We start from the raw sequence: 14,627 nt of genomic DNA, 5'->3' as shown, positions 1-14,627 counted from the left end.
TGCGCACGGAAGGGAGCTCGCAGGGCCGCGGGCGCCCGAGTCGGGGAAGCCGCGCGGAGACGCCCCGGGCCCGGGTCCGCCTCCCCGCCGGCGGCCGCTGCGTCCGGACCGTGTGCGTGACCGCGGGGGCCGGGGCGTGCAGTCGTCCGCGGGGGCGGGCCGCGCACCTCCCGCTGCCGCAGGTCGGGGCAGCCCCGGGGGGCGGGGGGCGCGGCTGGGGCGGCTCTCGCGGGGTCCGCCTGCCAGCCCGGCGTGCGGGGGTCCCCATGCCGTTCGCGGGCCGGTGGCTCTGCCGTCCCACCCCGGCCTCGGCGTCGAGGGAGGCGGGACTGCCGTGGGCGCTGCAGTCTGATCCGGGGGTCAAGACTGTCCCGTCGGGCAGCGGTTGGGTCCGTGGCCTCTAAAGCTTCGTTCCCTCCCCTCCCTGGGAAGGTCCCACCGCCCCTAGAACTGAGCTTGCCCGTGTGCCAGGGCCCGTGTGCCAGGGCCCGTGTGCCAGGATTGTCGGTCATTGTGTATGTGTGCCTCCTTGTCCGGGCGACGCTGGAGGCAGCTTGACCTCACCTTTGCCCCGTCCTGCGGTGTGGGAAACCACCCCCGGGGCTGGACTGCATGAGTGCCAGATCTGAGGGCCAGAAGGAGGGTGCCTTGGGGCTAGCATGGTGGCCTGGCCAGTTTCTGCCCTTAGAAATGAATACACTCCTGCCTGGGTTTGGACGTGTGCCCCCAGGGGCGTCTGGGCAACTTAGTGAGTTAAAGCCTCTGCTTTCGGCTCAGGTCATGATCTTGGGGTGCTGGGATGGAGCCCGCATGGGGCTCCCAGCTCAGCAGGCTGGGTCTATACCCAGACCAGTACTGCATCTCCGACACAGTCGCCGTGGAGGTTGGGCCTGTGGGCCGTGCGGGGCTGGGTCCGTGAGTCTCAACCCAGCGGCACGCTGACCTGAGCAGGCAACACGTGTAGACAGTGACAGTGCCCGCCCCTGGGCAGTGAGGTCCGCCTCCGTGGGACGCTGTCGCTTCCAGCCCCCCAGGTGCCAGCTGGGCTGCGACGGAGCTGGAACGGGCCGCCGGCCTGGGCCATGATGGGGCGTCATCCCTTCTGGCTGCCCCACCTGCCGGAGCAGAGCCCCTTACAGAGAGTTTACGATCAAAGTCTGGAACCCGACACCAGGTACCCCATGCATAGGCCCAGCTGCCGGTTTGTGCAGGATAGGGGCGCCAGGGTGGCATTAACGTGGGGGACAGAGGCAGAAGGGGACGCAGGTAAAGCTGAATGTCCTTGTAACCGTTGACCTGTGCTTGATGGGGGCAGAAGGTCACCTTCTTCTAGGAAGCTCCCTGCTGTCTGCATCCCTCACTGGAGGGAAGAACCTGACAAGGATTTGGCCTCCAGGACCCCGAGAGTCGTGCACACAGGAAGGTCCTCTTGGGAGCTTCCCTTCTCTTTAGTTCCCTCGCTCCAAAGTGCGGAAGTCGCTCAGCAGGTCCCTTGGAAGCCTCGTGGTCCCGGGCCCACGCTTCCGTAAGACCCCTCTTGCACCAAAGGGGTCTCAAGAATTCTTTCCTGGTCGTCACCTCTGGACCCCGACCGTCCGCATCGTGGGGCCAGCGGCCCCCCAGGTATGGAAGCTCCCCACCCCCACCCCACCTCGCCCTACACCTATCTTCATGGGGCCGTTCATCCACATCTTTTGTAATAAATCCTTAACCCAGCGAGTGAGCCGCTCCGCAAATTCAGGGAATCCACTCGTGGCCCGTCATCAGAAGCACAGCCAGCGGGGATTTGCACTGGCCCCGGAAGGAGGGGAAGCAGCTGCTTAGGAAGTGGGGCAGGGGTGGGGCGGAGAGGGCCGTGACACCCGGCCGGCAGGCGAGGAAGGAGAGAGACGCGCGCCATGGCCGTGGGCCACACAGACCCTCGCAGGGTGCACAGAGCCCAGCTTTCACGCACAGCCTCACCTGAAGTTTTCTTTATTTCTTCCATACACACGATTGGGAAACACGTCACCAACGGAAGGTGATTTTATACCACAATAAGTTTGAACATAAATAAATCTGTGCCACAGTGAGATTGCCACTCTAAGTTTTATAGGAAAACGCACCGAACCTCGTAAGACCCAAGCGATTCCTTCTTCAAGTCTCTACTACAAGGTTGGACGCGTCAGAAGGGGGAGGCTGTCCCTTCGGACACGTCCATATTGTCACCGACCATACCTATTATCTCAAGAGCAGAAAACGACAGTGGGGTTTCAGGTTAATGGGTGAACTTGTCGGGGACTGTGACCCCGTCCCTGGAGGAGATGCGAGCTGGGCCGTTTCCGCCTGGTTCACCGAGCGCCCTAGCTCTCGGCAAACTTCGGGTTCATGACTGTTGTAGTGGCACTCTTGAAAAGGGGGTTGTCCTGGAGGGAAGGGCGGCTCATCAGTGGAGGGGAAGAAAGCCAGGAGCGGGGGTGACCATCCCGGGGTCCCAGCTCCGCAGATGAACTACAGGGGCATGTGGACTGGGGAGCGTGGTGGGGGGGGGCATGTGGGACAGCCTCAACCCCAGGGACAGCCACTCACGTTGTTCCATTGGGACTTGAGCTTCTCCTTCTCGAACCGCTTGTACTCGCGGAGGTCACTCACGTGGGTCAGAATCTTCCAGACGGCCAGCAGAAGGATGCCGATGGCCACAACGCCAGACACAGTGCCACCCACAATGGGGGCGACTTGGGGGCCCCCCACACACTCTGAGGCAAGGAAGAAGTACACACGCGAGTGTCAGGCCCACCCCAGCTCACCGGGCCCCATGGGTGCCCTGCCCCAGGTCACTGCCCAGTGCTGAGGCGGACAGAGCTCTCCCATGCTCGCCATCATGGCAACAGGTGGGGAAGGGAGCCCCCAGCCCTCAGCCAGGGCCCCCCTCCTGTGGTTTTAGAGGAAGCTTAAACAACCCTTGTTACCCAGAAAGAAAGTGGGGCCCAGGATGCCCCTAGCCAGGGCAGAGCCTGGACAAGATACCCACCTCCCGACTCGGTTGCCCCCAGCTGGGACAGCCGAGGGCCCCGGCCCTGAAACTCACAGAGACAGAGTAGGAAAGGGCCCCCAGGGCCCCCAGAACCTCTTCCCTGAGTCTAGGGATGAGCACTCAGCGGGCGAAAGCTTCCTGAGGGAACCCGGGTGGGGTCCAAACGACCTGACCCCTCCCTGTGTCATACCTCAGCCCCTGACCAAGGGATGGAGCCCTTATCTGCCTGCCCCTGGACACCCAGGTTTCCCTGTGCTCCCTCCATCATACTGGCCTTTCTAGGGGGCCTTAGTGTCCTATGCAGGTTGAACAACTTGGCCACAGCAGCACAAACCCAGACAGGACCCAATCTGGGGTCAGAGAAAGCCAGCGGCAGCGCTCCAGGCTCCAGGCTGCACTGTGCGGGCCCCGGGCACAGGCCGTGAGCTCCTGGCCACACAGAAGCCCTGAGCCCCACCCGCCTCTCCGGGGTTCCCTCCGTGGGAAGGGGAGCTGGGAGCAGGTCTCCGTCCTGCAAGGGCCTCGGGGGACAGCTTGCCCAGGCCTGCGGCATCCACCCTGGGGGCTGGGCCCCTGGCCCCAAGCTCCCCTGCCCTCAGCCTCTCTGAGCAGGAAGCAGTGGGAGCTGAACATCTGGGTGCCCCGCACACCCCTGGAGGCTGCTTGTCCAGAGTCCTGGGGCCCATCCCAATGTGTGTCCGTGCTCCTGACGTCTCGGCACCCACACGTGTCCGTCGCTATCACCCACCCAGTGTGCCTCCTAAAAAGTAGCCTGACCCCCCACACCACCTGTTGGGGCCTATGGGTCTGCCTCTTGCTCCCCCTGGTCCCATGCCTGTGTTCCATCCAAGGGCAGGCTCTGTCCACGCTGCCCCATGCCCCCACCACTCCCACACATGTCCCTCTGCATGCCACTGTGCCCGTGTCCGGCAGGGGCCCCTCGTGGGTCCGTATTCGGCTTCCGAACACACTACTCCAATGTGTCCCCCGCTCTTCCCCAAACTGCTCATGGCTTTTTGGTACGTTTGGAGGGAGACCCAAATCATCGCAGGCCTCACAGGGGCTCCATTGAAACCCAGAGCCAAGGGCCCCTGACCCCATGCCCTCCAGTTCCCCTGCGCGGTCTCGGCAGCAGTGGTCCCCCTCCGAGAGACTGTCTGACCTTGACATCAGGGGCCCACACAGCACCCCCATCATCTTTGCACCTCATGACCCTGGCCACAGTCCCACGCTGTCTCTGGTACGGGCCAAGTGTGCCCCACCCCTTTGGAATGTGAGTCCCACGAGGACAGGCTTGGTGTCCTCATGTCTTCAACCATTACCAGGCCAGGCATGGCCCCGGAGCCCAGTGACGGATAGGCAAGCAGCATTTTAGAAGGCCTGCCGCCTGGGCTCCTGGCCCCAGGCCCCCTTCCAGGGCTGAGGTCAGAGCCCACGGTGGCCTTCACACAGCTCTCTGTGGACCCACTCTCGGGAGCCCCAGGCAGCGGTCCGGGGGTGGGGACCCAGCCCCCACGTGTCCCCTTGGCCGGAACAGCGCTGTTGTGCAGGGACAAGCCATGCACCGCCTCTCACAGGTCACAACATGGGGAAGGAAGAGAGGGCAGGCCAGGACCGTGGCTGTGGATGCTTGCCTAACCCCCAGGCCAGCCATCTGAATGGGGAGAGACACCCTCGCCGGCCTCACCTCGGCTGTCGTCCACGTGGATGTCGTAGCTGTCCCTGCCCGCCCGCTGCCGCAGGGTGAAGGTGATCCAGCAGCCGTCCAGGTCCCGCTCCTTGCACCGGCGGCCCTTCTCCGGGGGCGCGCTCAGCAGACCCACGTTCCCGCACTCCGCGCTGCAGTTCTTCCCCGACGGGCCCTGCTCGAACTTCAGGCACTGGGCGCAGGTGCTGCGGAGGGGCGTGAGCGCCGAGCACGAGCGTGAGTGTGAGCGCAAGTGTGAGCACAGGTGTGAGCACGATCGTGAATGTGAGCATGAGCACAGGCGTAAGCGCGAGTGTGAGTGTGAGCGCCAGTGTGGTGTGAGCGCGAGCACAAATGTGAGCGTGAGTGTGAGCATGAGTGTGAGCATGACCGTGAATGTGAGCGTGAGCACGAGTGTGAGTGTGAGCACCAGTGTGGTGTGAGCGCGAGCACAAATGTGACGTGAGTGTGAGCGCCAGTGTGGTGTGAGCGTGAGCACAAATGCGAGCGTGAGCGTGAGTGTGAGCACAGGTGTGAGCATAACCGTGAATGTGAGCGTGAGCACGAGTGTGAGTGTGGGCGCCAGTGTGGTGTGAGCGCGAGCACAAATGTGAGCGTGAGTGTGAGCGTGAGTGTGAGCATGACCGTGAATGTGAGCGTGAGCACGAGTGTGAGTGTGGGCGCCAGTGTGGTGTGAGCGCGAGCACAAATGCGAGCATGAGCGTGAGTGTGAGAGCACACGCCCCAGAGCTCGGTGCCCAGTGGCGGGAGGGGTCTGCTGGGGGGTGGGTGTGAGGGGCCCCCTGCGGTGACGTGGGCTGCGAGGCCGAGGCCGGGGTGGGGGAAGCGGTGTTTGCTGGTGGAGGAGCCGCAGGGGCTGGCGAGCGGCGCGGGGGGCGGGGGCGGGGGCACTCACATGTACCGGCCGCAGGGCGATGGGCAGCCCAGGCATTCCAGGCAGAGTGGCGGCTGGTAGCCCGCGTCGCACTCGCACACGTTACAGCGACACCGGCCGCGCCCGTTGCACTCGTAGCCCTCGGCGCTCAGGCAGCCCCGGGTGGACCTCTCGCACTGGCACGCGGAGCCCTCGAAGCCCTCCCGGCAGTGGCATTTGCCGCAGTCGCACGTGCCCCGTTCTGCAGAAGGTGGAGGGACTCAGCCCCTCCCTCCCGTCCCTCTGCCCAGGCCCCGCTCGCCCCGTCCGCCTGTCTGTCCACTGCAGCGCCCCCTCCCCCCGTCCCTCCGCCCACGCCGCACTCACCCTCGCCCCCGCAGACCCGCCCGTCGTAGCGCTCGCAGTTGACGTTGTCGCACTCGCAGTAGCGCCCGAAGATCTTCTTGTTGGGCACGTCGCTCTGGTGGCACACGCACTGTCCGCACAGGCAGTCCCCCAGCCCCGAGCAGATGATGGAGTTGTTGTCCCGCCGGCAGCTGCCCTCCAGCTCCGCGCTGCTCCGGCCGTGCGTCTGGCACTCACAGCTCTTCCCGATGTAGCCAGCCTCACACCTGCGGCGGGAGCGGCCGGGCTCAGGTCCCGAGGGGTCGCCGAGCTCCCGGCCCTCTCTCCGCCGCCGCTGGATCAGCCGAGGCAGGCCTCACCCCCTCCGCACCTGCAGACGCCGCACTCCAGGAAGCCCTTGCCGCCGCAGAGCCGGCGGTCCTGGCTCATGTCCCGGCAGTGGCACTCGCACTGGGGCACGACGTGCACGGTCACCGTGTCCGTGAAGCCCAGCGCGCGGATGAGGAAGGACTGCTCCTGAACGCACTCCGAGGCGGTGACCTTCACCTGGAAGGTGATCTGTGCCGGGAAGGCAGGGCTCAGGCCAGGCTGGGGCGGCGGGACCAGACCGGCCCCGTCTGCTCGCCCTGCGGCCTGGACTCGGGGTCTGTCCAGGAGCCCGGCTGGAGCAGGGGGAGGACCCAGCCCTGCCCGGACCCCAGGAGGGGATGCAGGGAAGCGTGGGGAGGGGACGGAGCGAAGAACACCGAACACCCCGCGCTAATCCAGGACTTGGCACCCAACACGAGGAGAGAGAGAAGGGCGTCTGGAGCAGCAGAGCTGGACCCGCAGGAACGTGGGGGCGGCAGCTCCTGCCCCGCCGGAGCTGCCCCCACACCCATCATCTTCTGGGTTGGCCTTACACCAGGGCGGGGTGGGTGTTGCTGGAACGTTTTTAACATTCCCGCGTTGGAAAGCAGCCTCAGTGGCTTGGGAAAGGACACAGATTTTCTCCGTGACTGGAATACTGCGACGCCAGAATCCCTCAGGAGGCTCTAAATTCTGGATATGGAGGGGTGCTCTGACCCCAGATAAAGGGTAGGGGACCGTGCCCCGGGGGAACCAGGTGGGACAGAGCGGAGTCCCCGCCCCCCGCACCGGGAAGTCAGCAGCTCCGGCTTCAGGGAGCACCGACGTGTCAAAAGCCGCCACACCCCAGATCAGTTTCAGTGACCTGCTGTAGGGCTGTGGGGGACACTCACGCAGAGCAGAAACACAGCGACGCATGAAAGAAGCCGTCAGCCCACCGAAGGACTGAGTACAGTCCCGAGTGGGCCGCCCCATGGGAGGGAGAGAGAGTTCTGTGAGAGTCTAGGTGCGACCCTGAGCGAGTGACATACTTGAAGGCATTCCAATGTCCCATTTAAAATCGCAAGAACAGGGACGCCTGGGTGGCTCAGTTGGTTAAGCAGCTGCCTTTGTCTCAGGTCATGATCCCAGGGTGCTGGGATCGAGTCCCGCATCGGGCTCCTTGCTCAGCAGGGAGCCTGCTTCTCCCTCTGCCTCTGCCTGCCTCTCTGTCTGCCTGTGCTCGCGCTCTCTCCCCCTCTCTCTATGATAAATAAATAAAATATTAAAAAAAAAATAAAATCAAATAAAATCGCAAGAACAGCAAGTGTTTTTGCTGAATATTGGTTTCCACCCAGAAAAAGGAAAAACTTAATTTTTATGATCATAATAATATCACAATGTTATGGAAATAACTCCTAGAAATAACGCTATTTCTAATCATCCGTGTGGCCCATGCTTTAATATCTTTGTCAAAGAAAGAAAGAGGAGCGCTGGCTGGTTCAGTAGAGCCCCCGAGTTTTGATCTCACGGTCACGAGTTCAAGCCCCACATTGGGTGCGGAGCCTACTTAAAAATAAGTAAATAAAATAGCGCCTTTGAAGAGAACCCCCCAAACCCGAAACCCTGGAATCAGGAAACCAGGCACAAAGGACCTCCTTCTTTGTCGGTATGCACTGGCCAGCCTCCGCCCCCAGGGGCTGCTGCCATGCCCCATTCTCCGTCCACACTGGGGAGCCCACACCTGCTTCTCTTGCACAAGAAGCGACTGGGTGCCTGGGGACAGAGCTGAATTGGCCGTGACTCTGGCCCTTGTCCTTGCTTGTCCCTGTGCTAGCCGTGGGCCTGGGTGCGCTCCTAGCTCTCACCCAAGGGAGAACCTTCCGGAAGGGTTGGGGGGGGAGTCTCACCGGAACGTTGATCTGGACGCCGTCGCAGTCCCCTCTGGGCTGGTCCACCTGTGACACCCCATTACTGCAGAAGGAGTCATAGGTGACTTTCAGGGTGCTGGGGATCATGTTGTGGTCCAGAAAGACCCTGGAGGAGAGTTTCTGGGGGGAAAGAGCAGCTGTGGGTTAGGGGGCTTCCCCCCGCTGTCCCCGGGGCTTCCCGGCCGAGGCGCTGACGCCCCTGCATTGCTCATCCTTCCCTCTGTCCACATGCCCATGGGGAGCTGGGGGCCCCCCCCAGGACAGGCTGGGGAGGGGCCAACAGGGACAGACCAAAGCCACGAGGATGGGGTCTAGCAGTCACCCACCACCACATGCCCTGTGCCTGGCATGGGCTAGGAGATGGGGAAACTGTGTAAATGAATGAGAGACAGAGAGACAGAGACAGAGGAAGAAGCAGAGAGACAGAGGGAGAGGGAGACAGAGACAGAGAAAGAAGTAGAGACAGTGATAGGGAGAGACAGGGAGAGATTGACACAGACAGAGATAGAGACAGAGAGAGACAGAGAGCTAGAGAGAGACAGAGACTAGAGAGACAGACAGAGCCAGAGGGAGAGACAGAGAGATAGTCATTGGTGGGTGAGCAGGGCCAGTGTGGTGGGTGTGATGACGCAGGAAGGCCTGCCTTGGGGGGTTTCGGGCCCCACAAGGGCACGAGGAGCAGCCCTCAGCAGTGCCCTAGCTCAGTCCGGGGGCACTTCCCAGGAGCTCTCAGCCTGCGGAGCCCGGACGCCCACTGGACCGCAGGCGAGGAGGAGGCGGGAGGCCGCGCTTCAGGGAGGACGCACGCGAGGGTCGGGCGGGGCGCACACAGGCCACCCCTGGGGCAGGACCTGACGGGCCGTGGGAAGAGCCAGGCTCTGCTTGTCCAGGATGCACTCGGAGACCACCATTCCACAGGCCTGCGCTGGGGGCGGGGTGGGGGGTGGGGTTGGCCGCCCGCCCCAGGGACCCCGCGGGCACCCGGACTCTCACGTTGTAGGCGTTTTTGATGAGCTGCACCACGTTGCTGGAATCGTCCGACAGCTCCCCGACCGCCGACTTGGGGATGACCTCGGTGAGTTTCTGTTGGGCCAGGAGACCAGACCCGTCTCAGCCGGGGCCCTGGGGCCACAGAAGCCACGGCGTCCCTGGAGCTCATAACACCCAGAGGGTTTCCTTCTCGCTATAAAATGGCTCAGACCGTCTCCCCCCCCGGATAGCTTATCGCTCGGCTAAGACAGCACTTGGTCAGTGGCCCGGGACAAGCCCATTTCCTTGCCGGGAGCACTCCTCCTTGGCCGATCTCCAGCTTGTGACCTGCTGGGACGAGCTGGGCCTCGCCGCCCCGACCGGGTGTCCCTGCCCAGTGGACTCGTCGGGTACAGCCAGGGCAGAAAATCACAAAATGTGCCGCCACCATCAGGAAGGGGTGGGTGGTGAGCACTTCCATAGTGATGTGATGTAATCGCAGCAACGCCCGTGGGGGGCAGGCCGGGCGTCCGGCGCAGGCAGGCTGCCGCGTGTGGAGGCCAATGACTCTTTGCCCCCGTGTCCTTCTCTCTGTTGTCCATAGAAGACCGAATCCTTGCTTTATCTTACAGAACCGATGTTTGGGTCACTTCTCTGCCCCAAAGCCCCCCATGACTCCCCAGATAGAATCCAGGTACCTCCAAGGAGCCCACAAGGCCCGCCACAGCCCGGGCACCAAGCCCCTGTGGCCTCCAGCGCCCTCTCCCCTCCACCCCGGGTGCAGGACCCCCACCCCTATGGCTCTGGGAAACTGGGCTCTTCCCCCTCCCGTCCCTCCAGCCTGCTGTCCCTCAGTGTGTGGCACCAAGGACAGTCCAGCAGGTGCTCTCCTGACAGGCTCTGGGTGGTCTCGATGCCCCTCACTCAGGAGCCCCACAAATCAGGACACAGGCTCAGAGAGGCCTGGGACTCTCCAGGGCACTGTCCATGCTGGCGCTTTGTGTTCAGATCTCCTGCCTCCGCTCCCATCACCACACTGTCCTGCCCCGACAGCAAGTGACCCGAGTGGCCCCTCGGGTGGCCTGCCAGGTCCTGCACCCGGTCACCAGCCCCAAACGGAACCCCTGCCCCTGTGGTTTGGCAAGCTTCGGGGCCCACCCCAGGGGCTCTCCTGGACCCCTGCCCTCCCCCTCCTCTGTGTTGCCTGCAGGGTCCTGTCTTCTTTCAGAGCCTGGAAAACCCACAGCAGGAGCTGCTGATGTCTCGGGGCTGGGCCCCCCGCCGGCATCTCACCCCCCACGGAAGTGGCAGCAGGCCCCGCCACGGTGACAACCAGGACCAAGGGTGGGGGAAAAAGCAGCTGCCCTCACAGCCCCCCCAGAGCCCAGAGGAGGCCAGACCGGGTGTGCTGGGAAGGCCGGACGGCAAACCCGGTGCCAGACAGCGGGTGGGAAGGGCAGAGGAGGAACAGAAAGGTCCCCGCACTCTGCGGAGTGGAGCAGGGCGGTCACCCCGAGAAGTCCCGGGAGACCAGGGTTCCCAAAGCAGAGACGCAAGTGCGGTCGGCGTGCAGAGCTGGTTCCCGTGGGGACCGGCTCGGGCGCGGGCGTGTGGGGGCGCGTCCCCGTGGAACACACCCGACCTGGGGCGTAAGGGCTGGGCAGGTGCACGCGTGTGAACCGTGTGACCCGTGTGAACCGAGCCCTGGGTCAGCAGAGACACTCGCGCGCCGCAGCGGACAGGGACACCCGGCGCCTCCTTGCCGTCCAGTCCACCCGCAGAACATCCCTCCTCCCCCGCAGGCCCGCGCGTCCTCACCCGCTGCAGCGCCCGGGCGCCCACCCACTGCCCCCCTGCGCCCCGCCCCTATGCCCCTCCCCCTGTCACCCCGCCCTCCTGCGCCCCGCCCCCTGCCCTCCGCCCAGCTGTGCGCAGGCATCTGCAGTGCCTGCGGGTCCCCCGGCCCCCGCTGCTCAGGACCCCCACGCCACAGACCTCGTAGGTTTTCACCATTCTCTTGGTCACTGCAAAGATGGGCTGGATGTTGTTTTCAGCCAGTTTGTGTGCGAGCTGGCCCACTGACGGGTAGTCCTGGAGGGGAGGTCTGGTCAGACAGCCCAGGGTCAGGGCCAGAGCCCCGGGCCCTCTGTCCGCCCCACCCGGGGCCCAGAGCCCGGCCCCCCACCCCCGAACAATTCCAGGCTGCCGCGTCAGGTCGCAGGGGGTGAAGGTAAGCTCCTGCGACGGGTCAGGGACGAGACCAGGGGACGCGGACCTGCCCCCAGCCCCCTGGGCACCCTGTGCTGCCAGCAGAGCCCCCCCCAAGGCTGCAGCCCGGCCCTGGCATTCCCTCCCGAGCACCCCCTGCTGTCCGCTCCTCTGGGGGCTCTGGGACACGGGACAAGGGAGGGCCACGCACAAATTCATTGCTGCGCTTGTACGTGTTGTCCTCCAGGTGGCAGCGGCCGTCATTGGGGGTCAGGATGGCGCCCAGCTTCCCGTCACCCGCAAAGTGGAAACCGTCGTCCGTGGCAAACACCAGCAGCCGAGTGACGTTGCGCCAGCCGATTTCCTCCTGGGGAGACGGCGGGATCACGTCCTCAGTTTCCCCCGTGGGCACAGCGTGGTGGGGCAGCCTCGAGGCCCGGGCTGTGCCTGTGCCCCACACCTGCTCTTCCTGGGAACAGGAGGACCCCTCCCGGGACCAGCCGCGGGACTCGGGGTCCGCAGTCCAGTCTGGATTCCAGCACCGGGGCTGCTGGAGAAATGCCCTCGCACATGGCAGGGGTGGGGGGTACTGTCGGCTGAAATACAGCCCATGGCCTCCCTGGCCACTCCGGCCAGGGACCAATCCTAGGGAAATACTCCCAAAACAGAAAATGCTCACAGAAATGCGTATTACAACATGAAACACGGTAGAACAAAGGATGACAGAAACTGGGGGACGTGCAAGGGGACACGGGTGACATGGGGACACTAGCGACACTCGCGTGGTCACAGAGCAGGCACGGCACAAAAACAGAAACACGGTTGCTGTGCCTGGGCCCACAGAGAGGCTAGGAGCCTGGAGTCTGGTTTGGGAAGGGTTAAAACAGCATGTCATACAAAATAATAATAAAACAAAAATAAAAATAAATAATAATAATATTAAAAACAAAACCAAAAAAGGGGCGTTTGGGGGACACAGACAGTTCATCGTCTGACTTGTTCCAGCTCAGGTCATGGTGTCAGGGTCCTGAGATCAAGCCCCGCATCAGGCTCCTTGCCCAGCAGGGAGCCTGCTTCCCCCGCTGCCTGCTGCTCCCCCTGCTTGTGCTCTGACAAATAAACTAATAAAATCTTTACAAATCAAACAGAAAAGCCAGGGAGCGGTGCGACCGTAGCACCTACAGCACCAATGCAGCAGGTGTGACGGAATGGGGCGACCACCGGGGTTGGTGATGAGGCTAGGGGAGGGCTGCTGGGGGCGGGGCCGGCGACCCACCCCTGAAACCACACAGGGGGACGCCTGGGGGGGGATGCCGCCTTCCCTGGGGGGGAGCCATGGCAGGGGTGATGCCATTTAGGAGCTGCGAGTGCCACACTGCTCCATGGGCTCGCCCTGCAAGATCGTGCACCGGACGGAGGTGTGGACGGTGGCCCAGTGTCACAGGCCCACGGTGACATGTGTGGGCAAGCGGCAGGCCCCACGGAAACCCCGGGGCCGATGGGGGCCTCTGAGTCCGACGGGGCCACCCTCCGCCGCCGGCCCTGTGGCTGCAGGGCGGAGGTCTGCGGAAGGCCGGGGCCAGGCCGGGGACAGGTCCTCACCAGGCACACGGCGACCTGCATCATGGCGTCTAGCCCGCCCTCGGGGGCGTCCAGGTTTCCGGAAATGAGCTGCTTCCCGACCTCCCTCTGGAACTGGTTCGAGTTGTTGGTGAGCTTCAGCACGTGCCTGAAGGCGAAGGGAGGCTGGCACTCCTTCTCCTTGTTGGGGCACGGGTTCCTCAGCTTCTCGGGGTGCGTGTTGACGAAGGGGAGCACTGTCTTGTCCACGAAGGACCCGAAGCCTGGGGGGCGGGCGGGGTGAGGTCGGGAGGCAGGGGCGGCCCCAGGCGGGGAGGGGGTCTGCCCGCGAGCCTCGGTTTCCCTGCTGCGCACCAGGGCAGGCGAGAGAACGGGACGGCGCACACCCACATGCATGAGCGTGGGGGCAGACGAGTGTGTGAGCACAAGCGTGTGCGTGTCCTGCACGCGGGGACAACGGCCGGGGAGGGGGCCGAGATGAGACGCGGGTGTCCCCTTGGCCCCTGACTTGCACCAGGTCCGTGGGCGGGCATGTGTGTTCGATGGTGTGACCGCCGTGCAGGTCACAGACCTTCGCGTGGCATGACGGTGTCAGGGGAGCCAGCGTCCAGGAGGGGCCTCCCCAGGGGGCCTCCCCTGGAACCCTCCCTATGAGGGTCCCTGGCAGAACTCCCCCCGCCAGTGCCCTGCCCTGCGTGGCCGTGGGGAGGCATGTGAGCGACAGGGCCGGCTGGGACTGGGGGGTCGCCTCACCGATGCGGCCGGACTCGGTGATCTCGTTGAGGGCCCGGAGCAGGTCGCCCCCCAGCTTCTTGACGTTGATGAGGTCGTCCAGCATGGAGTAGGAGAGGTCCATCAGGTAGTACAGGTCGATGGGGTAGCCCTTGGCCCGCCGGAAGGTCACGTTGAAGGCAGCCGCCTGACCTGCCGACAGACACGGGAGAGTCAGGACGTCTGGGGGCACTGACATACCCCCTATGGGTCCCCAAATGCTCACGACTGCTCCCTGAGGCCTGCGGACAAGTCACAGGGCACCTCAGGAAGGAACCACATCCCCCCCACAGAACGTTCCAGACATAAATCTACCACTGAGAGCTCCAGTTCACCCAGCACTGCTGAGATGCAGGTGGGCCTGGCGGCCTGGGCAGCCTGCTCTGTCCCTGCCCAGCACCCCAGCAGTCTGGGTGCGGGCCTGGTTCCCAGCCCAGGGGCAGTGGTACAGGGCAGGCTCCACCCCAGCCCTGCCCTGGCCTGTCCCCGTGGTCCTGCTCTTCACCACGTCCCTTCCTGAAGGGCGCCTCCTGGAGCACAGGCAAGGTTCTGGGGTCAAATCAGTTTGAGCAACACTGACTTAAACAGTCGCTCAGGTTGCTTGGCTGCAGGACTTATCAGAACCTTGACTCTGCCAAGCACACCTGGCGTTCCTAGAGTGGGACAGAATAGTGTTCCCCAGATGGTTCCCTTTCCCATTTGGGAAGGACACAGAGCAAAAGCAGCAGACACCAGGTGTGGGGGCATCCTCCTGCCGGCAGAGGGGAGAGGCCCACAGGGGAATATTCTCCAGGTTTCCAACAGTCTTCGGGGCTCACCTACCTGCCTCCTGGCCTGGCCACGTGGACACTTGTGCCACTGGTGGGCCCTGGCACCCAGAGGGACTGACACACACACGCT

At 63.8% G+C, this 14,627-nt stretch overlaps 1 protein-coding gene across 10 annotated transcripts in view; it reads right to left on the bottom strand.

Annotated features, from left to right (window-relative positions):
* Window positions 1-1,958: 1,958 nt before the first annotated feature.
* The window catches only part of ITGB2 (integrin subunit beta 2), a 49,324-nt gene continuing 36,655 nt past the window's right edge, over window positions 1,959-14,627 (bottom strand). For all 10 annotated transcript variants that reach the window (XM_082719774.1, XM_082719773.1, XM_082719772.1 and 7 more), the window contains 12 exons: window positions 13,710-13,880; window positions 12,978-13,219; window positions 11,587-11,742; window positions 11,163-11,258; window positions 9,192-9,281; window positions 8,178-8,318; window positions 6,311-6,498; window positions 5,962-6,206; window positions 5,617-5,836; window positions 4,701-4,906; window positions 2,569-2,735; window positions 1,959-2,405 (listed from right to left, as the gene is read on the bottom strand). In XM_082719774.1, the coding sequence (XP_082575900.1) occupies window positions 2,343-2,405; window positions 2,569-2,735; window positions 4,701-4,906; window positions 5,617-5,836; window positions 5,962-6,206; window positions 6,311-6,498; window positions 8,178-8,318; window positions 9,192-9,281; window positions 11,163-11,258; window positions 11,587-11,742; window positions 12,978-13,219; window positions 13,710-13,880 (1,985 nt within the window). In that variant the 3' untranslated portion in view covers window positions 1,959-2,342. The remainder of the gene's footprint in view (window positions 2,406-2,568; window positions 2,736-4,700; window positions 4,907-5,616; window positions 5,837-5,961; window positions 6,207-6,310; window positions 6,499-8,177; window positions 8,319-9,191; window positions 9,282-11,162; window positions 11,259-11,586; window positions 11,743-12,977; window positions 13,220-13,709; window positions 13,881-14,627) is intronic.

The sequence above is a fragment of the Mustela nivalis genome (assembly GCF_964662115.1).
Source record: "Mustela nivalis genome assembly, chromosome: 1".
Lineage (NCBI taxonomy): Eukaryota > Metazoa > Chordata > Mammalia > Carnivora > Mustelidae > Mustela > Mustela nivalis.
This window is presented reverse-complemented; position numbering and strand designations above follow the sequence as displayed.